The sequence below is a fragment of the Alosa sapidissima genome, chromosome 7 (assembly GCF_018492685.1).
Source record: "Alosa sapidissima isolate fAloSap1 chromosome 7, fAloSap1.pri, whole genome shotgun sequence".
In the NCBI taxonomy this organism is placed as follows: Eukaryota; Metazoa; Chordata; class Actinopteri; order Clupeiformes; family Clupeidae; genus Alosa; species Alosa sapidissima.
The window spans coordinates 6,380,090-6,407,150 of NC_055963.1; the positions used below are offsets into that span (position 1 = coordinate 6,380,090).

Here is a 27,061-nt window from a genome sequence, read left to right on the forward strand (position 1 = left end):
TAATTGGACTCACCTGGGTAGGAGACAATGGGGGTCGCTAGAGGGGGACCTTTTCCTACCCAGCAGATTTATTACAATACTACACACAGGTGTAATGAATAATTGGTAATTGGGCAACAATGGTTAATGTTTATCGCAATCAGCTAATGTGAGAACAGCTGTGTTCAACGACATTCACAGCTTTTCAGTGACGGCCTTTGCTGAAGCATTCAGCTCTGGTTTGGTCTGAAGTATAAATACTCTTTTGATCCCGTGAGGGAAATTTGGTCTCTGCATTTATCCCAATCTGTGAATTAGTGAAACACACTCAGCACACAGTAAACACACAGTGAGGTACCCACTAATCATGGCGCAGTGAGCTTCCTGCAACAACAGCGGCGCTCGGGGAGCAGTGAGGGGTTAGGTGCCTTGCTCAAGGGCACTTCAGCCGTGCCTACTGGTCGGGGTCAGAGCGGTAGTAAAACAGAGTGGCGACCAGGTGGCGACACTCCCATAGACTTCCATAACAATGGCGGCGCTTTTTCCAGGCTACTTCGGCGTTATGCAGAGCTCAAAAGCATTTGGTCTGTGCACACTGATTAAAACGCAAGTTATTGTCTATTTTAATTCCCAAATATTTGTAAGATGAAACCCATTCTATCTGTACACCATTTTCTCTACATTGACCTGTACAAAGTTGTCTTTCTACAGGCTGTGGCAACGATTGCTGTGCCATCAGCATATTTAAAATAGGTAGCTGAAGATGTTTGGCAATCGTTAGTATATAATGTATAGAGGATGGGTGATGCGCATCCCGTTTATAGATTTGTCACAAAATAGTCATAGGGAATGTATGTGCCAAACAACCTCAATCAGTGTGCCAACCTGCCCCATCCACGTTTGGACACTCCTCGGCACTGAAATGGTGTTAGCCCGCAGCACCAGTCACCACAGGCTTACAAATTTCATGAGTCCTGTCTCTTTCAAGTGAAATGAATACTTACATATATCCTTACCCATCACAATGCTAGAGTATATTTAGTGGGAAAGGCGATTTCTTAGTTTCGACTCTGCAAAATCAAAAAGTTGCCCTCACCTAAAGGGTTAATGACTTTCAAATATTTTTCTTATGTGTGTGAGCTTCAGTTAAAATGACACTTATTTTAGTTAAGTTAACAGTTTTGTGGATGCACCTTTTAGTTGCCTAGATATTAACCGTGATTCAACCTGTCCTTGATCCAAACAGCCACAGTCTCCACCACACCACATCTGACAGAAATAATATTGCCAGTGAATTAACTATAGCATTGTAAAACAGCCTAGGGTACTGAAGACAACCAAATACAGCCTAAATTAGTACAACACCTAAAAACTAAGAGGGAAATGAGCCATCATGTTTTCCAGGGGAAAAAGCACCCGTGTCACTTCTAGACACTTTGACAGCAGCCATATAATGTGTCCTTTATTCACAGTTGATGTATAAATGATATACATGCAGACTAGACTGAACATATTTTCACAATCTTCACAACTAATGTTAACAGAGGCAACACATATGGACACATCTAATTTTGGAAAGTCTAATTTTCTACAAAATTTCAAATCAATATAATGTTCATAATCATAATCAGTCCAATCAATAAAAAGTGTGACCAGACTCAGAGTAAGCTTATTTTGTAGTATGAGAAGACTTGGTTCAATAACAACAATGTACCAGCAACAAAGTTTACTTTATACAATTTATATTTACAAATTACATTTTATAATTCACCAAGTCAAGTCTTTCAGACAGCCTATTAAAACAGCTGTTGAGGTTCAATACATGGCGGCCATCACAGCAACTGTTATGTCTAGCTTTTTAGTGGCTGCAATGTTAAGTATGGCATAAACAGGCATTTCAAAAAGCCACTACAGTGTTACATTAAAAGTGCAAAGGAAAAAGTGTTCTGCTTATTAAATAACATGCTTGTTCAAGGGGGTTGGCTGGTTAGGACTGGTGCTGCCAGAGTGTTCTTTCCCAGTTCTTTCCATCCAGTTCTTTCCCAGTTCAATTAATTTATTGCCAGACTGCATTCATAACATGTATTCTTTTCAACAGGGGTGTGCAATATTAGACAGTAGGCCGGATTTGTTAGAATGAGACCTTGTGAGGGCCACCATTGTCAAGGTCATTATAATTTTTCTGCATGGGTTTTAGGTTGTTGATAGATAATAAACTTCTTAACTACACCCACTTATGAGCAAACAAGACAAATAGGTTTATCGTGTGCTGCTGTTTCTGCTCTTTCTTGAAATACCCTACCCTCCATGTCAGTCTCTTTTTTCACCAGCATGGAGACTATATGGCTACGCCAACATAATGAAATTGTTGGTGCAGCAAAATGTTTCCTTTTTCTGCATTTAGACCTTACATATTATTATTATTATTATTATTATTATTATTATTTTGATTTTATTGATACATACATATTTCCCCTCTTTTCTTACTATTTTTTTTTTTATTAGGCTTTGTATCTTTTTTTATTGTTCTTGTGGTGTTATTTTGATGATTGTTGTTGTATGTTTTGTAAACTCAGGGCATTGTTGTAAAAGAGCTTCATGCTCAGTCAATTTCTCCCGGTTTTCCTTCCTGTTTTTGTACTAGGCTTATTTGCTTTGGCATTTCATAAAGATTACGCTTATCACACATAGTGGGCAGCCGTGGCCCACTGGTTAGCACTCTGGACTTGTAACCAGAGGGTTGCCGGTTTGAGCCCCGACCAGTGGGCCGCGGCTGAAGTGCCCTTAAGCAAGGCACCTAACCCCTCACTGCTCCCCGAGCGCCGCCGTTGTAGCAGGCAGCTCACTGCGCTGGGATTAGTGTGTGTTTCACCTCACTGTGTGTACACTGTGTGCTGTTTGTGTTTCACTAATTCCCCGATTGGGTTAAATGCAGAGACCAAATTTCCCTCACGGGATCAAAAAAGTAAATATACTATACTATACTACGTAGTCGAATATCTATTCCGGCTGGTGGGCCGGACCTGGCTCCCAAGCCGTATCTTTGACAACGTTGCTTTTAGACCTCGTTATTGTGCTCCATCACCGAGTCCATGTATACACATTCAAAATCATGAAATGAATCCATGTGTGGTGGTGGTAATTGCGGGTCCTTTCTCATCTTCACATTCCTGCTGTTCACTGAGCTCAGACGTAGCCTCCAGGATGGCTCTCTGTAGCGCTTCCCCAGCAGGCAGTCTGGAGTAGTCCTCAGAGATGTGCTCTATCCGCAGGCAGGCCCCAGGCTGCTGCAGGGCCAGCCCATGGAGGTGGGAGAAGAGCAGCGGCAAGTCTGTGGTGAGATTGTAGTGGGAGGCAAGGCTAAAAACCACAGGCATGTCCGTCTCCTTAGAGTAGTCAAACATCGCAGTCATGTATCTGGACAGGTCTTGGCCCCTGGCTTTTGTACGGCAAAGCTCCTCGCCAATCATAGCTACGATGGCTGAGGACATGTTTTGATCTGGAGGGTCTTCTTCCTCTGGGACGTCTTTTTTCTCCTGTGGTCTCAGATGGAGGCCCGGGGAGCAGATGACCAGCACATAGTCACTCTCCACGATCTTCTTGCAGTACCATCCCAGCACACCCTCCTCCATCAGACTGAGAGATTCCCACAGATCCAGAAAAACCTGACCAGAGAGGAGATGTGAATTTCAGTTCAAAATAACCAACAACAGATAGTACTTAAGGCAGTATTTTTCTAGCCCTACCTTAATTGCCATATGCCTCTGCAGGAAAGCCGCAAGATGCAGGACAACCCGAACATGAGCAGGACCATCAGTGCCTGAATAGACTATCAGCAGGCTGGGGGGCATGGAGTTCTGGACTGGAATGGTCACAGCCACACACTGTTCCTCTGGTTTGACTAGGAATTGCTGATAAATGTCTGGACAAGCGTTCACTGAAACATGAAACAATTCATGAGATTTTAAAAAATATTAAAAGAATACAATTATCAGCTTGCAAATTACATGTCTGAATGTGCTTTAGAATGTGTTTACTTTTAAGCTAGTGTCAAGTGTTCCCACACGAACATCCACCACCACTCCACACACACACACTTCCCACCTGGAGTGGCATACTTCTTGGTTAGTTTGTCCCGTTTTCTCTTGCACATAACTGCAAGGAGGGTAGCCAGAGTAACGGCCAGGATGATGCCAAGAGGAATCAGGGAGGTGAGGGGGTTAATCTCTGGAAGTAATTGAGAGGGATCTATGGAAGGACATAATGCAATGGACTCAATATTCCACAAATGTCTGTGGTGATTGAGACATCTCCATTTATATTGTGGGTTTGTATTATTCCAGCTAGTACTGATATGCATTTACATTACATTTATTAATTTAGCAGACACTGTTGTCCAAAATGACAACTATATTACAAGGGATTACATTGTCCCCGGAGCAACTTGGGATTAAGTGCTTTGCTCAAGGGCACAACGGTGGAAGCCGGGAATCGAACCGACAACTTTCAGGCTACTGCACGCTAGCCCAGCTCATGGCTATGCCTTCAACTTTGAGTGACTATGTAAGTCTACTGTTTAACAAACACCACTTACTATAAAGATTAAGTCACATCAAAGCCTACCCTCTCTTGTTGGCGATATCTCAACATAAAACTTTTTCCTGACGGCATCTACCACATCAACTGCTATCTGTTTTGATAGTTAGAAAAGAACAAAGCAGAAAAACAAAACAATGGTCAATACAATAAAATAGTTCATAAATCTATTTCACCAAAAACATAAGAGTATTCTAATCCATTAATTAAATTAATAGTGCAATTATGTTATTTCTATCAATATTATTAATGTATTATTATTATGAATAATAATACATAATAAATCATTATTAATTTGGCTCACCTCACAAGTGTAATTTACTCCAGAGTAAAGTAATCGGGGCAATCGGTATGTGAAGTGTGTGTGGTTCTTTTTGATGTCCTGAAAAACAACAGTGTCATACTTCCAGCTGGGACATAAACTACACATTGTTCTGATTTGAGGCAAAACCTACTTACTGGTTCTAATGTTGTGTATGTTCTTTGACCCCCACCATAGCACGATGAAAAATATTGATTCAACTGTAGATTTGGGGGTGCAAGGTTGAAGGTTACATTAACGTCATGACCATTTTGCTCTATAACGATGTATGTTGGATACCAGTCTGTGGAAACAAAGTAAACAGTGGGTCGAACACTGAATATCTGTCTCAATAAAATACCACTCCCCCACTGCTACCAATGCTGTAGATTTGTGTAAAATAAGCTAGAATGACATATAAAAAATGTGTATGTATTTTTATATGTATGTATGATAACATTATAGATCACATTATTTATTAAATGATTCTGTTAGAATGTGGTTATACTACAAATGTGCGGTTACTCACCTTTTTTGCATTTTGCTAGTCCATTTTTCTCAGGGCAAGCTGTAAAATTACAGAGACGAAAGTAAGTTCATTATGCTCATTCTTTTTTTTTTTTAAGTATATTTTTTGGGCTTTTGACAGAACAGTGGAGAGTGACAGGAAGCGAATGGGAGAGAGAGAAGGGGGTTGGATCCGGAAAGGACCACAGGGCGGGAATCGGACCCGGGTCACCAGCGTAAGGTGCAGGTGCCCCAGTCAGTTGCGCCACAGCTGGGGCCATGCTAATTTTGTTTACCACATTTTATTTCGGCAGACCATGACTTACGAGTGACTGGTTAAGCTGACTGTAAGTAACCCGTTGTGAAAAGGGGAAAGTTATAGTGTTTTGATGTGCTATGGCCATTAAAGACTTTGGGTCACTAGCTCAGACTTACTGCGTGTGCTGAACAGACGCTTCTGGTAAAATTGGTCCCACTCCTCAGGCACGGGCAATGCCATTACCGTCACTGCATACTGAGTGTCAAGAGTCAAAATGGGGAAGGGGTCCGAGTAATAAACCTAGGAAGAAAAAAACTTGTGTTGATTGAAAATCAAATTACATACCAAGCAAAAGACTAACAGAGTAGCTCTACGTGTACCCTTTGGGAATGGAATGGTGTTAAGGACTGGTTTTGCTGCACCAGGAAAAGCTGACACGCCACCTGAGCCCCACCCAAGGCATGCAGAGAAACCTGAAATCCTCGCAGGAAGGCAATCCCTGAATAACAAAACACACATTAACCACATATCAATTAAAACATTCATGAGAAACCTGTATCCTCAAATCATTCATCATATCATGGTTTCCTTTTTACCAAACCCACATATAGAGGCCAATATATAACTCACGTTTGTGCTACCCAACAGACTTGGAGCACTGTTTGTCACCTGTACCAATCTAGATCTAATAGTGCTTTCACATAACAATCCTATTCGAATCCACATTATTCCATTCAAAACAGAAAAACATGTGAGTTCAACATGCTCTGGAATTACCATATTTACTGGGGTTCCATAATATAATAGCAGTGTTACCGTATTTACTGGGGTTCCATGATATAATGGCAGTTTCGTGTTTGGGATCAGGATTGGGCAGGAACTCAATGACCACATTTTGTGGACGCTGAACATAATGTTGGCAAATGTCTGGAGTTACTCCTAGAAAAAAATTACATGGCCAAGGAACACAACCTGGCCAGAGAGAAAGGTTCAATAATTAGAAGAGAAAAAAACAAGTAAAAAACTATACTGTACTGTTGTCAGTGCATGCCACATACCAGCTGTCTTATTATAAAATAATAAACAATGTTTGAACTCAGTATTTGGACAGTTATCACTGTCTTTCTTCTTATAATAATAATAATTTTTCTTCTTCCGACGAAAATTGACATTTAATGCGACTGAAACCGTTTGACCTCATTCAACCACTCCTACATAGGTCTTGTAATAGTGTTCGCAGTAAACAGTTTAAGTTTTAAAGCAATTCTCTCAACAATTTTAGGACAATTTAAAAACGGTAGAGTACAGTAAGAATAAGTGCATAGCTGGATGAGCAGCAGGGTAACATGACTTTGCCCTTTTGGGTTGGTTGTAGAAACGACCCACAGCACACAGTGTACACACAGTGAGGAGAAGCACACACTAATCCCGGCGCAGTGAGCTGCCTGCTTCAACAGCACGGGGAGCAGTGAGGGGTTAGGTGCTGTGCTCAAGGGCACTTCAGCCGTGCCTACTGGTTGGGGTTCGAGCAACCCTCCGGTTACAGGTCTGAAGTGCTAACCAGTAGGCCATGGCTGCCTACAATACTGTAGGTCTATGTAATCTCAATAATCATACTAAGTAATTTGATTTTTTTTTTACTAATACAATGTTTTACACAGCAGCCTTTTTGCATTTACATGCAATGGTAATTCCTTCCTAAGAATGACATTTTCTAGTTAATTTAGTGAGAATTCTGCATTCACTCAGAAACCCTCGTCAGAATACTAACCTCCAAATGGAAAGGAAACTGAAGAGGGAAGGTTTAAAACTGCTTTAACTTCCTCCTGTGTAATACGGCAATACTCGCCTTCAAATTCTCCCTGATAAAGAGATACAGAAAGAATTAAGAATCAGATATATTTCTGTACGACATATGTTAACAGAGAACTATCTGTCTGGAATTTATTTGAAGTAGGCCTCTTGTAAATGAACAACAATAGGTTATAAACTCAGAGTATGACCTTGACTTGATTACAGCACACTTTCAATCGTAAATATCACACAGTTCACTTTTGTTACCCAACTACTTGACTGTGGTGTAGGTTACGACGGAGTATTAGGGCCACACATGAAGAAAAACATATTTTTGCCATGACGAGATTAAACTCAACATGTCGACATTAAACTTTTCGAGAATAAAGTTAAAATATAATATTGATTTTAATCGACATTTCATCTTGACATGTCTATCAAAACTAGTTGGAGAGAGAACGACCGCTCCAAAGTAGGCCTAGGTTATAGAACAACCGCGACGATTGAAACGGGGACGAATTAAACATTCCAGTTTCCTACGAGTGCAACGACGATAGACAGACATCATTTGGACAAAACATAGAACATATTAACCTCCGTTGCTCAGCCAAATACTTTCCTGTTACGCCCTTTTATCACGGAGTTACAGGCAATATATTCGATGGTCAAAAATAAACTTCATTAGCAGTTTATTTATTTTTTATTATTAAAGAGTGTTTTTCATCTAAAGGTTCAACTTCATGCTTAGGCCTATTCAGTAGACTATGAAGTGCTCTCCCCAATCCCAGACTTTCACATTGCATGTTTGTTTGTAATGGATGCAAAACAGCCTATGCTGAATGTCTAGGGATGATTGTTTCATTCGTCCCGAGCAGGCAATAAACCCCATGTATTCTAAGTAAATGCACACATAGCTGTGTTTATACTATATTTTATGCAGGTGAGGCATGGAAAAGCAGTTTTAGAAAGATGTTAATATATTTGGGGCTATCAGGTAGGGGGGTCGAGTTTTGCCGTGTTAACCTATGGAGACTAACGGCCTGTGGGTCATGAAGGGCACTTATTTGGATGTGCGGCCTTACCCGTAAAACATTTTGTATAATAGAAAAATTAGTACATTTACTTGATTACTGTACTTAAGTATGATTTTTGAGTATCTGTACTTTATTTGAGGGGAAGATCACGCGGTAACGGAGTTACACTCCCACTAGATTTTTTGGTGTCACTCAGCAAATAAATGATAACTTTAATAAAAGTCAACATCAGCAAACATGCGGTTCTCAAAATATAACATTAAAAAAAACTCATATAGAAGTGTTTCTACACTTGTTTCCTATAATATGACCAATGGTCGCACTCCAAAAATCTTTTCTTGCTTTTAATCCATTTTAGCACAGGGGTTAATTGACAAACGTTCCGGCCTGATGGCCTTCGCCAGTGTGTTTCCGTGTGAGAGGAGAGAAGGGTCACCCCATTTGCCCTTGAACTTTAGGGCCCCTATCATGCACTCAAGCGCAATTGACTTTGTATACTGGCGCTTGTGTCTTTCCTATTTTGCATTCAACGCATATTAGAATTTTCCCTCCACAGGCACACGTTGCTAAATTATGAAATGCAATTGCGCCCACGGGGGCGGTTCAGCGAAAAGAGGAGGTGTGTTCCGGCGCAAATGTTCTCTGTTTATATGTTGCAGTTTCAGAAAACAACTCTGCCACAGACCAGGGTCAAAAGTCAGTGGCGCAAATTCAGATGCTATTTTAAGGGGGCATGCATGGCCACAGGGGCGCCTGCAGGAATTAATGCTATGCACACCGATCTACAGACACCCCACATTCAAAGCCTTGATAATAAACCGTTTCCCGGTTTTGCATTGGTCACCTAAAAAGTAGCCAGAAACCTAGGAACGCCTTGTTGCGCCATCTGCCCTACGTTTGATAACGAAAACACTCTAAATGTGGACTGGACATCCTACTAAATATGAATAAGCTTTTGACTAGTGACCATGCGCTTTAGACTGTCATGATAGGGCCCTTAGAGTGTTGGGCAGAACTTTGGCCTTTAATCTCGAAAAAAAATATGTTCCACTCCATCTATGGTGGTAGACTTTTAGTATATGATTCAGATGATCATGATGATTAGGACAAATAAAAACTGAGACATTTCTTTTGCAAATGTTTTGTCTTTTTGGGCTAGACCGACTGGCCTATATTGTTAAAACAAGATTTAATTGTGTAAATTATTCCCAAAATGATCATGTATTCATTAGTTATAGTATGTTTTATCATAATGAAAGAAAAAAAAAAGATAAGTAGATGTATCGCATAGTGGTACAAAATACAACCGGCGCTCAGTCCAGCACATTCTCTCACATAGAAATAGATCAGGTCAATTTGTCTCTATCCTCTACTCTTGCAACTCATGCTGTGTATATAAGTGTGTGTGTGTGTGTGTGTGGGGGGGGGGGGGGGGGGGCTTATGCATGTGTAGGGGGGTATGGTGTAATGGGTGTGTGTGTGGGGGGGGAGGAGGGGGTAATGGTGCCTGTGTGTGTGAGAGTGAGTGAGTACTGTGTGTCACCATCACCTACCGGCAACCCTTCACTAAACACCACCATCTCCAAGCTGATGGGTGTACAGTCACTAGATGTACAGAATTTCACGAAACTTGGCATGTTCAAGACGAACTCTGCTGACACAAATGAGTTTACTGAAGTATCATTGAGTTACATCAATATGCTAACTGATTCCATCATCCCAACTGTAAAGATCCGAAGCTTCCCTAACCAGAAGCCATGGGTGGATAGAGAAGTGAGAACGACATTAAAGACACGCACCATGACTTATAATGTTGGGCTTATTTCAGGGGATATGACGGATTACAAAGCAGCATCTTATAGTTTACGTAGAGCTATTAAAAGATGCTAAGCGGCGCTATAGAGACAGAGTTGAAGCTGATTTCTTGGAGGGTGATCCAGCACGAGTGTGGAAAGGACTCCGAACCATCACTGGCTGTGAAAGAAAGTCCCCTCCTATGATGAATGTGAGTAAAGCCCTCCCTGATGAACTTAATGCTTTTTATGCTCGCTTTGACATGAAAAACACAGACCATCTTGCACTAGCTGCAGCATGTGAAGCAAATGAGGATGCACCTTTCTGCGTCTCTGAGGTCGATGTGAGCAATGCCTTTAGGAGGGTTAATTGTAGAAAAGCTGCTGGACCGGATGGAATTTCTAACAGGGTTTTGAAATCCTGCGCTGCTCAGTTAGCTCCTGTGTTCACTTATATCTTTAACACATCATTGGCTCAAGAGACAGTTCCTACTTGCCTCAAGCAGTCTGTTATTGTTCCAGTACCGAAAAACAAAAGTCCATCATTTCTGAATGACTACCGCCCAGTAGCCCTGACGTCTACAGTGATGAAGAGTTTTGAGAAGCTTGTGAAAAACATTATCTGCTCATCCCTCCCTGCCTCCTTCGACCCCCTCCAATTTGCTTACAGAGCCAACAGGTCTACAGAGGATGCCATCTCAAACCTCATGCACACCACCTTAACTCACCTGGAGGAGGGGAATGGGAATTATGTGAGGATGCTGTTCATTGACTTTAGTTCAGCATTCAACACGATAGTAGCCCTCACCTTGGTCACAAAGATGAAGGCCTTAGGACTGAACACCACCCTGTGTCACTGGATATTTGACTTCCTCACCAACCGTTCACAAGTGGTTAGAGTGGGGGGTCTGACATCTGACTCATTAACCATCAGCACTGGTGCTCCCCAAGGCTGTGTTTTGAGTCCACTGCTGTACAACATCTACACACATGACTGCAAAGCCAACAGTAGTCATACCTCCATCATCAAGTTTGCAGATGACACAGTGATCTTGGGCCTGACACACGCATCATCACCTGGTATGGGAACTCCACAGTTAGAGATTGTAGTACTCTGCAGAGAGTAGTGCGCTCAGCTGAACGTACTACAAGAACTCAACTCCCTGCTCTACAAGATATCTATTCCAGAAGAGTACTCCTAAGAGCCCAAAATATTCTAAAGGACTTTTCTCATCCCAACAATGGATTATTCCTACCGCTGAAATCAAGAAGACGCCTATGTAGTCACAAAGCCAGAACTGAGAGACTCAGGAGAAGTTTTTATCCCCAGGCCATCCGAACTCTGAACTCACACTATACTGACTTTGCACTCATCATTCACTCCTCAGCACTCATGAGGAAGCTTCTCCAACACACATATTGCACACTGCCCTCTCCCCACATACACAGCACACTAACCCATCTCCCCTGTCATCCCCCCAACACACACACCAAGACCCCTGGCAGTTGGGTTAGCCCCTTGAGCCGTGGATCTGCCCAAGGTTTCTTCCTTGGTAAGGGAGTTTTTCCTTGCCCCTGTTGCTCTTGGGTGCTCCTTGTTGGTGCCCCCCCCCCCCCCCATAAATGCGCAAACTTCCTTGTAAACTTCCTTGTAATATATAAATGAAATATACTAAATCAAGTGTCCTACTATGGCGCTTTTCGGGATTCATTTTTGGGATTAATGCCATTGAGGGAGTGGGGAAAAACAGCATTTTATGGTAACGGAGTTACAGAGTCTCCTAAAACCCCTTTAGATATTTTTTCTTAATTTCTATGTCAAAACTATATAAAGGGCAATGTGTGCAACATAAAACAAGAATAGAATGAGCAAAAAGTTGGCAATATCTTTCACAATTACTTTCAGATAAATGAGCTTTTCAAGAGCACAAATACTGCCTGACACTCCACTCGTCATTATCTTGCTGTAAGGCACATACAAACAAACTTTAACCTGTTTTGTAAACTCTAAGTGATTGGTAATCATACCAGATGTGTTTTGTAGAGATGTTTAAAGCTTTATTTTTTACCTTAGATGTTAACATGCTGGTGATCTTCCCCCTTGAGTAGGCCTATACTATTTTTGGAAACTTGTGACTTTGACTCCACTACATTTGAAATATGAGCATGAAGTAGGCCTTTGTTACTTTTAACCAGATTTGATTCTAAATACAATAATGCAATAGACCATCTTGAAGTTATTTTTTTCAATAGTTCAATTTTAACTTGGCTGAATTGGCTGTAGTAATGATGGTGACAACAGATTCTTCATCAGAACATCCTCCATGTAACCTGGGAGAACCCAGACGAACCTGATAGCAATTTGATAAGTGGGTGTTAGGCTATCCTGCATGATCATTGTGAAATTGGGAATGAAATAAGACAATAACCTGACATTCACCACATAGCCTAGCTCAGTGTTTTTCAACCACTGTGCCGGGGCACACTAGTGTGCCGTGAGAGATCATCAGGTGTGCCGCAGAAAATTACCCAAATGTCACTCACTGGTCCAGAAAAGCTGTTGCATCAAATAATTTATAACCACATGCTCTCATTGGGGGTCAAGCAGAGAAGCTGCGAAGGCCATTGTGCTTCTACGTTTTCCTATTATTATTATTATTATTATTCCGTCATGGAAGTCTATGGCAGCCCATAGAACCGTCTGGTAAAAAAGTTGTAAAATTTGGCACACAAATTAGGCACAGTGGCACATGATGGATTTTCTTCCATATTGGATTTAATCAAAAACACCTAAAAGTTTTCACAGGTCACAAAGTTTGTCCGATTGATACCAAACTTGACACACATAATCTTTAATCCAAGCCTCAAAAAACAGTTATCCCTTTTTGTCTTCAAACCTAAAACCGTTCGCCTGTAACAGCCAATCAAACTTGAACCCGATCCTGAGGACGCACAATACATTTGGTGTACTTTGACCACTAGGGGGCGCTATAATTAGGAAGACTTTCTCGAATTGACACCAAACTTGGTACAATGATTCGTGAACACATCCTAAGGACCCACAATAGATTTGGTGACGTTTGACCACTAGGGGCTCTATGATTAGCAACACTTTCACCTATCGCAACCAAACTTGGTATGTGGACTTGGGACTACATCCTGAGGATGCACAATTAATTTGGTGTGCTTTCACCACTAGGGGTGCTATAATTATCAACATTTTCACCACTTTAAACCAAACTTGGTATGTGGACTTAGGAGTACATCTTGAGGACACACAATAAATTCGGTGACCTTTGAATCCAGTCCAGTCCAATTCAAACAAGTCCAATGCAATCCAATCTAACACATCACAGTCAAGTCCAGTTCAGTCCAATCCAATCCAATCCCAACTCCTGCTTAACTGCTTGGCCCCCACATTGCTGCTTGCAGCTATTTGATTGTATGATTGCACTATTTGTGGTATGCAGGCATTGTACAATGGGGACCCCATATCCAGTATTCACAGAATCATCACATATACAGTTCATAACAACAATTAAATTAGATATAGTCACCTACAAATGAAACAGAGGGCGCTTGTTTTATTGAGCAGGTCTTGCATAGAAGCCCTAATAAGGCCATATCTTTGTATTATTTGAAATTTTAGGCTATGGTATGTTTATTTTTTCTTCACACAGGATGTTAGTGTGCAGTGGGACATTTTAAGTGTCAAAAGTGTGCCGTGGCACAAAAAAGGTTGAAAAACACTGGCCTAGCTAGATCTTTAGCATAGATCAAAATAACCTACTCATAATTAAGTCATCTTTTGTATTCGGCAGTGAACATGTTTTAGATTTGTGAACAGAGAATTAATAATTATTTAAATTATAGTATTGCATCCATTTGAACAGTTGCAAAGTTATGAAAAAAGTCAAATGTTTTGGTGTAAGGACGGTCTGTCCATGTCCTATGACCAACCAAAGGATGGCATTGGCTACTTCGTCCACCTGTCCTGGCCAGGATCCGAATCATGAAACTCAACAAAATGTCTTAAGTTAGATGATTTGTTGAAATTGTAGCCCTGAATCGGGTTTAACAACAAATAGGCCTGTAGCCTAACCTACTAACTAGTTTTGAATGTCAAGAATAAAGAATGTCGAGATTAAAGTCGACATGACATTTCAACTTCATTCTCGACATAGCAAAAACAAAATCTTCATGTGTGGCCCGAATACTCCGTCGTAGTAGCCTAGTCTATACAGAATTCGTGGGAATGGGGACTATTTCTGCTTAGCCTTGACATCTGCGCAGGTCACCATTTATAAACGTGAAAATCCAGAATCAGTTACGAAAAAGGGATAGTCTGCTTGTAAAAATGAAAACAAACCACACTTGTTATTTAAAGCACTGATAAATATAGCCTAAACGACATGAGCTGGTGAGTTCAGACAGCTGCTCTCTGATCAGCTAGATAAAGTTTAAATAGAAGGATATCTGCTGTAATATTGGCTTACCTTCCGAATGCAGTTCTGTGGGTATATTTGCTCCTGGAGAGATCCAGAATGAAGGAGCAAAGACACATAAAATATTAGTGTGTTCCGCCACATTAGGATTTGCCTCAGTGCCAAGGTGGCGAACAAGGTAAGGCTTCCAAACAAACTCTCAAGGTCACTACCGCAGCGCATACCATTGAAGTTCACCGTTGTTGGGCATGTTTGCATGAAAAACGGCAGCGCGCGCCACAAACGGTGAGTTCAGGGAGTGGTGCCTCTGGGCAGTGCGTTCACCGACACTGAAAATGGTGTAGGCTACCTCAAAGCAGCGGCGAAAAAAAGGTGCAGAAAAACAAGCCAGCAGGACGTGGATCGAACTATGAATATTGGTCACACTGACAATTTACTGATGGCATTGCATAATCTCGGCTATTCTACTGGTGTTTTTGCGAAGGCTACACCACAAAATCATCTACATTTCTCACCTACCTCAACAGGCACCGCAGGTATTTTACCTACTTGTAGTGACGTGTAGCCTACTCGACCGAAGAGCCTTGTGGTAGGACTGGTTCGTTACCACGTGGCATATAACCATTTTCGCAACACTGGATAGAATAACTTTGATTTGATAGTCTAGTCAACAACTCAGTTTGACCAGTTCTACAAGATGATCTACATGAAAATTATCTGAATATTAGCCTATCTGTATTTGCAAAGTTATAGATAGAAAGGAAAGAGGACAAATAAACAGCTTGTAATATTTTATTGACAACACCATCAGCTGCAACTAAATACAGTTCAATTAATATAAGAACTCAAAAACTTGGTACTCTGGTTAATGATTATATACATTTTTAAAACAATTCAAGGTCCCCTCAAGAGAAGGCCCCCCTTCTCTGAGCACTGGAGATGGAAAATAAAATGTTTTGATATTGTGAATATGAAATATGCATGTAACACAATGTTGATACTGGAGGGAGATTTATCACCGGATCTGCAAACATAAAAAACATATAATGTCACAATGGGCTTTATATGGTTCCTTTACCCATCAACATTATGGAAATCAATGATTCCCCATGCTCTCACTGCATATTTCAGGGTTATGGAACATATGTCTGAACTAGAATTACCCAGAATCACTGCCAATGACAGCAAGCAGGCACATGCACCGTTTATCAGTATAGTACTACATTCCTGGCCTGAAGCATGGACCAATGTGGTACTTTATCAAACCTCTTTCATCAACGGTCCACTACTATGTGGAGACATACTTTTCATGATACTAACAAAATACCACTTAGCAATTTGTACAACTGCCATGGAACAATAACTGTTTACCGTGTATTTATCCCATTTCTTCTCTGGGTCGTACGGCTCCCATCGACTGGCGGGAAAGATGTGCTTGTTTTTCTCATACCAGCTTCGCAGGACCACTTTACCTGCATGAGACTAATCACAATGGAGTGCAACATGACCAATCATGTTCCACAAATTAAGACAAACATTTGGTTTGGATGACTATATGCTAGGCCAAAGAATATAGAATAAAGAATATGGACATTTATTTGGCAACACTTCATTTTAGCAAATACATGTTAGTCATTAATACATATGTGTTAGTGCTCAATAAGGTCTATAGTACACATACACATGTATTAGGTCTTTATTAAACAACTTCTTATTCTTACTTAATAGGTGAATTATTCTTGGTAAATCCTGAGTAAGCAACTAGTTGGTCCTAATCTAAGGTTATTAATGCGTAGTATAGCTCAAAATAGAAATGTATAGCCAAGTTTATATTTTAGATATACTGTATGCATGGAACGAGCATTCATGAAGAGGACGTGGGCCCTGTTTTACTGCAACACTAAGAGGGACATTACCTCATCCTTCTCTACAGTGGCATCATTTATCAACCGGATGTCATCGTGAACATCAAAGCTGAATAAAGGTCCTGAGGGGGGGAAAATGAAAATGGGTTTGCTGTAACTTAGTATTATTCAAGACACACAAATTCCATTTTACAGTGAAAAGAGCACCCTCCATAACAAGCACATTTTAATTTCCTAAAGCTACTTACCACTTTTGCCTCTGGCTTTTGTCACTATGAAGTCATAGAAACTGTGGTGCTGTGAAAACATAGATTCATTTATTTGTCTGTTGTACGGAATTCGAACACTTAATGTGCATGTCAAGCACAGACAGCAATACGTGAGGAGAGGGAGGGAGGGCAACTTTCACTCACATGGGGAATGATCAGATCCTCTTTGATGTACATGAGCTGCTCCACTCCAGCTGACCTGAAGAAATCAGACACAAAAGTTAAATTTGTTTCATTTGTCTTAGCTCCAGGGGATACTGCACTTCATAGATTATCAACATTTGCCAAACCTATCCACACTTGCAGTTCTTGATAGTACAGAAAACAAATAATACAGCATACTTGAATGTAAACTATCACTAAAGAATCTGAGAGTTTCATTAAGGGAGTGCTTCATTAGAGACTTATGAATGACTAGATGGATACATTTATGCCTTAAGGCCCAATTCTGAGCAACAGTTGATGGCAACTCAACAGCAGTTATTTACCTTAACTCACTGAAATCTTTCCTCAAGATTTCCAGTGCCTTTTGTAAGAAGTTCTGAATGGTGTTGCCTTTCTTCATCTGTATAAACAAGATAAATTCAGCATGAATCACAACTCAACTCCTATTCTTATCAATGACATCGCTGTTAATCATAAAATATGCATAATGTAATAATTGATGGATGATGCATTAATATAAACACGGAACAGCAAATCACTAACATCAGAGTTTGCTATGGCACTCTGGAATAATGAAACTTCTGATTCCAGTTGCTAACAGTGAGTAACATAACCTAATGAAGAATCACCTCTATTACATGCATATATCTCAATGTACTGTACAATAGTGTCTGTATATTTTAGGGCTGTCAATCGATTAAAAAAATTAATCTAATTAATTACATACTCTGTGATTAATTAATCGAATATATATTTGCTGTGAAAGTATTTCAAAATTTTAAATTCAAATAAATCATTGAATAATCAGCATTAGTGACATTAAAGTTCAAAAACTCTTTTATTATTATTTTAATAATGGCCATAATAATCTATGATATGACCTAATATGCTGAGGAAATAAATTCAAAAGTGCTTCGGTAAGAAGTTGTTTTTCACATACAAGGTAGCTATTTCAGGCCACAGATAACCTAGGGGACACAATGAAAATAAATGAACACTTCCCTCAGTTTCAACACTATTTCTTTGCATTGATGTGTGACTTTAGACAGGGTACCCCCAGAATTGTCAGACCTAAATTTAAGACTTTTTAAGACCTTTTTAATACCACTTCAGATGAAATTTAATACCTACATCGCACCCATTCCGATAGAATAAATAATATTAAAAGGTAAGATTAAACCTCAAATAATTACTATTTACAAGTGTTTGAACATGCCAACATGAACATGACAGCAGTGCAGTGGCAACGCAAAGATTTGTCGCGGTAGTAACGTGAATGAGGCTACGTTTATACGGTGACGATGAAAAGAGAAGACGCAGAAGTGGCGTCTCGTCTTTTTTATCCGCGTTTAGACGAGCATTCTCAGGGGGAAATCTTTGTTTATATGAAGACGCAAGAGTATGTGATATTCGATTGGATATGCATTCCAGACCGCTGGGTGGTGGTGTGATAGAACCCCGGTATGTCACGCGCAGACATTCTAATTTGACAGTTTAGCCAGAGAGGGTTCAAGCGGAGCCTGCTAGTAATCAAGGATCTTTGGTTTAGCCAGAGAGGTAATCAAGGATCTTTGGTTTAGCCGTTTAGACGGAGACGCAACCCGGGTCGTCTTCAAAACTCTACACTCTGGAAGGAGTCTTCAGATTTTTGCGTCTTCAAGCCCCGATGGCGGGGTCGCCGTGTAAAGGAAAGGCACTTATGATAAAATATTTTGTCGTCTTCCTTCGCAATCGTTCTTGTATAAACGGCCCCTGAATGTCCTGCTTCATGGACAAATTTAGACGGAATAGAACCTAGTTGATTTCAGGGATTAAAGTGAAAAAAAAAAAAAAAAAACTTTTTTCAGGCCATAAGTCATACATTGTTCATATCTACCTATAGAGATAGCACCCTATTGGTTTTTAATTAAAAGATGCAAACAGCAAAGTAAAGCACCAAATAAACACCAAAACGAGGCTACAGGGTCTTAAGTTACTATATAATTAATGCCACCTACAGGTGAATGCATAGAACATAACAATCCTATGGTTTATGTACCCTGTAGCCTCGTTTTAGCCGCCAATGGCCGCCATGTGAATAAGGCGAATTGAGAGTGTTCTTGATTGAGATTGAGTTTTCCTGATGAACAAAACAATATTTCAATACCATCCCTGACCATTGCTGATTAGCCATTGCTGTTCTTTTCTACTGCTGCAATATTGTAGCAAGGCTTTAACTTGCACTCTTATTTAATTACTTCAGGCCAAAAGTATTTAAAGGGGAGATTTGTTTTTCTTGTTAATATGCAATTCAACACCAAGTAAAATCTATAAAATCAAAGTTTGCAAGACTTCACATTTCCTCATCAAAGTAACGAATCAGAACAGTCTAGACATTGTTCATATTTCCATTTGTTGCCTCATCTGCATTTAATGAAAACATGGTAATTTTGAGTTTTACAGACAACTCAGTTTCCCAATGAGCAGCAATACTGTGTGTGCTCATACAACAGGTCTGCGCATCTGATAACGACAATCTGGAGAGGGCGCTTTTGTCTTCAGCAACAGATTGTATAAGGTTGACAAGAGGTTGCGATATGGTGAGGGACAGGTCGTGTTGCGCTATGAAAGAACATGCGTAGCCTACTTAGCGCAAAAACGGTCAGCCATAGATAAACGTACACAAATCATGACGCTAATGTGCGAGGTTCTGGTAGGCCTACTGGTTATGGGTTTGTGCTATACATTAATAATAACAAAGTTTTAAGTTGACTATTTTAATTGCATGGTTATTTTTTGTCAACATACGCTCACAACCTACTGTAAGAGGCCTAAGCAAAATAGACTAGGCTACAAGCTGTCTGCGTCATAAAAGACTGACCCCCCTTACTCAACATAAAATAATAATGTCGCGAACTGTTCACGCTCTAAAGTGAACACGCTCAGTCAAAACCTTCCGTCTCAAATTGTGAAAAACATTGTTGTACATGTCATAACAGGCGGGAGGCATAGGCTACGGTTTATATTGCGTCGCTTTACACATAATGTTAGTTCCATTGATTAAAAACTGTAACAATAATAGTACATCGGGTGGCATAGCAGGCTATCTGTTCAATAGGTGACACCCAAAATGAATGACCTCCCCTGACAAGAGTTCGCGATAGTAGAAAATTGTCTACATTGATGCATGGAAAGAACACAGGCTCCGAGTTCGCACATAGAGCTCACAATAGCATATCCAAAAAAGTTAAACGGATTGGGCAACCTCATCAGCTGTCTCGATTGTGTCACTATAATCCAACTTTTAGACCGTCCCCCAGACGTGCTCTTTTTTTTTTAAGCAACTGCCCCAGGCCAATGAGACAAGCGTGTAGCTACAACATAAACAAAGCTAAACTCATGGCTGACGTAGGCCTATCTTCTTGAGCGATCTCTGATTGAGACACAGAAAGTTCTCAAGAACACTATTAGGTCTTTAACCCTTAAAGGAGTACCGTCACACCGGTGTGACGGGAATGTTGGGAAATTAACATTCTAAAGAATATCTGGGTTCATTGAATTCAACATAGAATTTTAGAACCTTCAATTTAGACTGTTCAAAAACCTACACCTTTAAGGGTTAAACATCTACCATCACACACATTCATTCATCGGACCTAATATTTGTAGTTGCCTTAAAAAAGGAAAAGAAAAGGTGATAGACCCCCCCTCCTATTTTTTTTCCTCACCGGATCTGCATCGATCTCAAATATGACATTTCTAAAATCAAATTGACGGAAATCCGTCGTACGACGGAGAACTTTAATCCCTGTGATTTACGCTACGTGAGGATATTAGACTAAATCTACTGATCATTTGAAAAATTAAGACCTCCGTGAAAAAATTCCAGACTTTGAGGTGAAATTCAATACTTTTTAAGGCCTTAATTTAGGAAAATGAAATGTAATACTTTTTAATACCTTTAAGACTCCGCGGGTACCCTGTTAGAGTTGATGAACTCCGGTGATATGCAAATTCCTTGCGGCAGACATTGCAAAGGACTTTATTTTTATCAACACCATCAGGCCGTTGTTTAAAAGTAAATGTTCCAATCAACGATCTAGTCAGCACATTTTCTTCTCTCTCCTTCATTTTACAGTCTAATGGCTACTGACTACAATGGCTTGGGGTCAAAGGTCATACGGAATCGATTAATCTGCGTTATTTTTTTTAATCAGTTATTTTTTCTCAAATTAATTAATCAAAATTAATCAGTTATTTTGACAGCCCTAGTATATTTGTTGCGAGTTGCTCCTTAAGAAGCCATCACTGCTTTATGTATAAGTCATTACATTGGTTACCACCTAAATATAGATCTATAAATATATATATATATATATATATATATACACACACACACATCACTAAAGTTCCCTCAAACTGGATGAAACGTTAATATGTTTGTTAGACATAGCCCAAATAAATTTGCAAAATTGAAATCAGTCCACCATATTATTTCGACTTGTGCACTACCTTCTTACCTTCAGGTATTTAAGATTTCAATTATGCCAGCCCATGTCGGTTACATTTATGTGTAAAACATGGTATATGTGTACATGTACTTTAGTATCAAAAGGGTAGCAGTGGGTGTGGATGCAGCTATGTCCGTTTGCCTGGGAAAGCTCTGTTTGTTTAAGAGAGAGCGTGCGGATTTGGTCCTCTCCATGATGAATTGTTTACATATTGCACTCAGTGTTATTGCGATAAAGACCCCCTTGAAAGTTGATCCTACTAATAAACTGTCAATTTTAACTAAGAGGGGCAAGCCTCCATTGGAGAACAAGGCTAAAATGTGTTCCATAAAACAGTTATTGTGTGCACATCCCACCTTCTGGCAGGTGCAGGACAAAAGAAAACTATACTCAATTGAAAAAATATAATGTCCGCAACACTGCTTTTGACTCCCAATTATTTAATGCACAACAGGCAACGTTTCGACCCTGCTGGGTCTTCTTCAGGCAAAATGCCTGTTGCCTGTTGTGCATTAAATAATCAAAAGCAGTGTTGCGGACATTATATTTTTTCAATTAAAAGGTGTTCCATCTCTTAAATAGTTTTCATTATATGTATTTACTCACCCTACCATATCTAAAGACTTGAAATTGTGAGGCTGTTGGAATCTACCACTATAAATATTTACCTTGACAGTCTTTCTGTGACCTGAGCCATCCCAGTAGCTGAAGGTGATTTCAATTTCCTCATCTAAAAGGGAATAATGTACATTAATAGAGATGTGTTTTAGTTTGCATGGTCATGACGGGTCACAGAACTTTCAGCAAGGACACACTTTAAGATGTTTTTACTTTTGATCTTCTCCTGCTTCCCCTCCCACTCCTGTCGTAGTTCCTCTCTCAGACGATTCTCCTCTTCCTGTATGGGAGCACACACACCATACACACACACACACACAACACACACACACAAACCATACACACACACAGAAGCACACACACACACAAACAAGCACACACACCATACACACACAAACAAGCACACACACCATACACACACACAAGCACACACACACACACCATACACACACAAACAAGCACACACACCATACACACACAAACAAGCACACACACCATACACACACAAACAAGCACACACATAAAACACCTGTACAGCACAGAGACATGAAACAAACCTACAAAGCCGAGGACTGCTTTGCACTAACCCCTGAGGGGGGGAAACGCGGCTGGTTACTCGCCTCTCTGTCTCTATCTGGTAGAAAGCTGGTGTCGACATCCGGATTCTTCCCCAGTTTCTTCTTCTTCACTGGAAAGTCTGACACAAAGCATTGGCGATCAGTGTTTGGTAATGGCCCTTCTAATCTTTGTTCATTTCAGCCTGTGGTACAGACTTTCAAAAAGACTGCTTTACTCACAGTCCTCCTCCTCTTCCCCATCCTCGTTGTCGTTGTCGTTGTCATCCTCATCCTCATCCTCATCTTCTCCATCATCAGGGTTAAATGATAAACTAGCGATCTTTCTCTTCTGTTCTTCTTTCCGTTTCTTCTCTTTTTGCTTTTCTAGTTTCCTGGTTTAGGTGCAGAAACAAAGTAGCAATAGGGGTCATAAGTTTCTGTTCTACCATTCAAAATACCATCGGTCGATCAATCATGATTAGGTTCAACATTATGGTCAAAACTATGTTCGTTTAAAGGAGGTAAACTGAATTCAAAACTTGAATAGTAAATTCGTATTATAAAATGCAAACTACATAAGGTTGTGGTCCTATTTAAGTGATTAGGTAAAATCATGAATCAGTAAGAGATTAAAGGTAGGGTAAGCGATGCTGGATGACATCTTGTTTGTGTATGTTTATTTCTTATCAGACGCTTTTGTCCAAAGCAACTTACATTCTATTTGAACCAAAGAGCAAAAAAGCACACCAGAGAGGGAGCTTAGCCCTTCCTCTCAGTGCTCCCCGATAAACCCCAGTGTTGTTATTGTTTCGGGGACAGACTGCCCCCTATTTGTTTGTTTCTAGTTCATAAAGCCAGGGCTGTGTAAGATGATGGTGTACTCAGAGAATGAAATGCTAGCGGATCGTATTAAAAAAACGCTTAGCTTTGCTTACCCTACCTTTAAATAAAATATAGGAAACATGTGCGGGGGGGGGGGGGGGGGGGGGGGGGGGACGACATGCACTTACAGTTGCAATTCCTTGGATTGTTCCTTTTTAGCCAGCTGCTTTTCTCTCTCTTTGACTAAGGCCTCTTGTTTTGCCTTCATGTCATTAAGAGTCACTAGACCTTTAGGCAACAAAAAAAACAACATATTAAAGTTCTGACTTACTATATAATAAAATTGATGACTGTACATCCAAAGTAGTTTGACCAGAGTAACTTACCCACTGTGCTGGATTTGAGTTCTTGTTCCACTGCATCATAATGAGCTGAGAACTTTTTATCAATATTGGCTTTCACCATATTGTCCTGGAGAAAACAAAGCATCAACACAGTCACATTAACATACATTTCAGGCAAAGAACATGGGTCTGATTACTGAGAGTGTACAATTTTTTTTCCAGTTTATAAACAGTAACAGCACTGTCAAAATCACAAATCATTAAGCATGGGACAATCTCAAGGATGTATCTGTGACAAGTTGATTCTTTTGAGAGAATGTTCCCCTTAAAAATATTCAAAGAAGAAAATCAAATGACAAATCCATAAGCATTACAATGGCTTTCTGATTTATATTGAATATCTCATTCATACTAAACTCTGAGCATTCATTTTCAATCAGCAGTCAGTCAGTTTTGAAGGGTTTCCATCTTCACTTTCACTGTCAGCATGCCTACACTTGAACCACACACATACTGCCTACTTCAAACATATTTTTAAAATGGGCTATATGCGGTCAAGATCTACAGCATATATGCACCAGGTGAACCAGCACACACCACATTGACATGGCATGATAAACAATCAGCTTAGATACCTGAATTTTACAACTCTTGTTTTGTATTTTATCCTTCTTAATAGCTTAAAGTAATTAAGAAACTGTCAACGAATGTAGGCAAACACAGTAATATGTAATTATTTCCACAATAACGATTTAACTAAAAACAGTCTAGTCAAGTCCTCACATGCATAGGAATAATAAAAAAAAAGATTCCAAAAGGACCAGAGTATTATATTTCAAAAACATGCACAATTGCCCTGTAGGCTAATTGCTTTACAGACACCTGTTTAAGTAGGCTTTGTTTTCACTGCCTTTATCAAACATTCTCTGCAACACATTTTAGAGCATGTTTTGGCCAGATTTTAGACATTAAGATAGTCACAGATCAAAAGGTCAAGCACTTTTCTCTTACATTTTGGAATATCCTGCATAGTGCCTATGTGATTCATTTGTGCAGTGAACGGCCTTGGTCACGATCTTCAGATGTCATTGGCTATATAATCCATAGGTTGTTGATAAAACCCATTTAACCTCACTCGGCAGAAAAGAGACAATTTCTATGAGAAAAAATCTGTTTTAATCAAAAAGTTAAATCAAAATAAGTTTTGTTCATATTTTGAGACCTTTTGTTGAGAATTTTTATCTCCATGAATGTAAAAGGATCTGACGTGCCAAAAAGCCATAGTTACATAGGCCTAAAATCCTGTTTTTGAACATTTCTACACCCCTACTGGTTACTGTACTATTTGGTACTAAATATACTTACATACTCTGTACACTGAATTACTACTAGTAAAATATAGATTTCACTCAACTTACAAACCCATCATTAATCAATGTTCTGCCGCCCAGTAATATCTGCGCATTAAATAGACAAGCCAGAGTTTCATTCACTGCCATTTGAGTAGCCTAGGTTATTTTGTTAACTGCACACAACATGCATGCGAGCTTCTGGATACCCAGATTACCGGTACACACATGCTGCAATTATGATTCAAGATGCATGTTTCCCTAAGGACTCCAGAGGGCGCTGTCAACATTGACCAATCACATCCAGAATCACATCGCAGTCCAAATCATTCTCGTCTCTGCGAACAGCTAATCTTTCCCACTTATCTGCTGACACATTACATGAAGCTTGGTATAACAAGTGTTGTTATCATCAAACCACGGAATTCAACTATTTTGTAAAGAAATATATACCTCTGCAATTTTTTGCTTCAACTGCTCCAGTTGTTCTCGTTCTCTTTCACGCTTTTTCATCAGCTGCATGGCTCGTCCAGCCTCGCTGGCTGCTCCTTTGTATTGCGCCATGACTTTAAATTCAATAACCTTTCAAAAAAATATGTTATTACACGCAACTCACAAGAAGAAAAACGACAAAACGGCCAGACAATAATAAACACTATGGCGACTTCGCACTTACTACTGATGGTACACTTTCAATTCCGGGTCAATCGTTAGCGGAAGATGCCCTGCTTAGACTGATTATGTCTAAATAAAAGTCCATGATTTCAGCGGTGTCTACGGAGCACCAAAGGTAATTTAATGTAGAAAGTTCTAGCCTTAAGTTAACATTGGTTGCTGCTGACATTAAAAAAAAAAAACAGTTGATACCTTGTTGTGAGCCTCCCTGTTTTTTGATTCTCCAGCACCAATTGATACCAACCCTCCTAATGCAAGACAAGCTGTTGCAGATGAGTTTGGACCCTGGTGTCCTGGAAGACTATCAGAAAGACTTCAGTTTGTCAGGAGGAGGGACTGCACATTTGAGACTGGTCACAGCAACCCCAAGAAACGGTGCCCTGTCTTGTTCACCCTGTACATTGCTGACTTTAGTTAGCATACACTCTTACATACTCTCTTACACAACATGCCACATGCAGAAGTTCTCTGACAACCCAGTTGTGGCATGTTATAAAGAGTGTAAGAGTAGCCTATAACTGAAGTCAGCAGTGTACAAGGTGAACAAGACAGGGGAACGTAATGTTACTGCTACACTGCACATATCTGTAGGCCTACATGTTGTTCATACATGCATATCCATGTCTATTCTGCTCTGATGGTAATTTTGATACCACAGATGAAATAGAGACCCAGTCAGACCAATAGTATAAAAAAAATATTTACAATGTTTATTTACAATGATGCCCATCAAGGGAGAGACAGCATGACTTCACCTAAAGATCCATCAGCTGCTCTAACTAGACAAGGAAATAGTTAAGTATACTTCCAGGCTGACGGGAGATGGCGTAGGAAAGCTGGCTCTGTAGTGGGAGCTGAACTGGAGAGCATCACTTCACTATCTGACAAGAGGACCCTGAACAAACTGATCAACATCTTGGACAATGAGTGTCACCCACTCCACAGCACTATTGTTAAGCAGAAGAGCCTGATCAGCTGGAGACTTCACTCACTGCCTTGCACAACAGACAGACTGAGAAAGTCATTTGTCCCCAGGGCCATTGAACTGTTCAATGCTTCACTTAAGGGAAGAGGAGAGATAGACTTCTCTGCATAGTCTGTCTGCCTCTTCACCCCCTCCATGTTTGGATACTGTCTGTCCACTAGCCACTTTTACCACTGTCTTTCTGCCTCACTGTTTGTGTGCTATATTAGTACAT

General features: G+C 40.1%; 2 protein-coding genes across 2 annotated transcripts; both read right to left on the minus strand.

The window, feature by feature from the left end:
* Positions 1–1,425: 1,425 nt before the first annotated feature.
* si:ch211-207e14.4 (interleukin-17 receptor D) lies at positions 1,426–15,282 on the minus strand. The gene is made up of 13 exons (XM_042099031.1): positions 14,760–15,282; positions 7,414–7,504; positions 6,459–6,614; positions 6,023–6,141; positions 5,819–5,942; positions 5,406–5,444; positions 5,035–5,180; positions 4,880–4,957; positions 4,603–4,669; positions 4,084–4,227; positions 3,726–3,916; positions 2,969–3,644; positions 1,426–2,667 (listed from the first exon to the last, which is right to left on the minus strand). Exons 1-12 carry the CDS (start codon positions 14,964–14,966, stop codon positions 3,090–3,092), a joined length of 1,917 nt encoding a protein of 638 aa, XP_041954965.1. The 5' UTR covers positions 14,967–15,282; the 3' UTR covers positions 1,426–2,667; positions 2,969–3,089.
* A 204-nt stretch (positions 15,283–15,486) lies between these two features.
* Positions 15,487–25,899, minus strand: fam50a (family with sequence similarity 50 member A). Its single transcript, XM_042099081.1, has 14 exons — positions 25,864–25,899; positions 25,641–25,769; positions 23,881–23,965; positions 23,683–23,782; positions 22,913–23,064; positions 22,736–22,812; positions 22,329–22,395; positions 22,166–22,227; positions 17,331–17,407; positions 16,987–17,041; positions 16,822–16,870; positions 16,625–16,695; positions 16,080–16,190; positions 15,487–15,732 (listed from the first exon to the last, which is right to left on the minus strand). The coding sequence occupies exons 2-14, from the start codon at positions 25,749–25,751 to the stop codon at positions 15,724–15,726; spliced, it is 1,026 nt and encodes a 341-aa protein (XP_041955015.1). The 5' UTR covers positions 25,752–25,769; positions 25,864–25,899; the 3' UTR covers positions 15,487–15,723.
* Between the last annotated feature and the right edge of the window lie 1,162 nt (positions 25,900–27,061).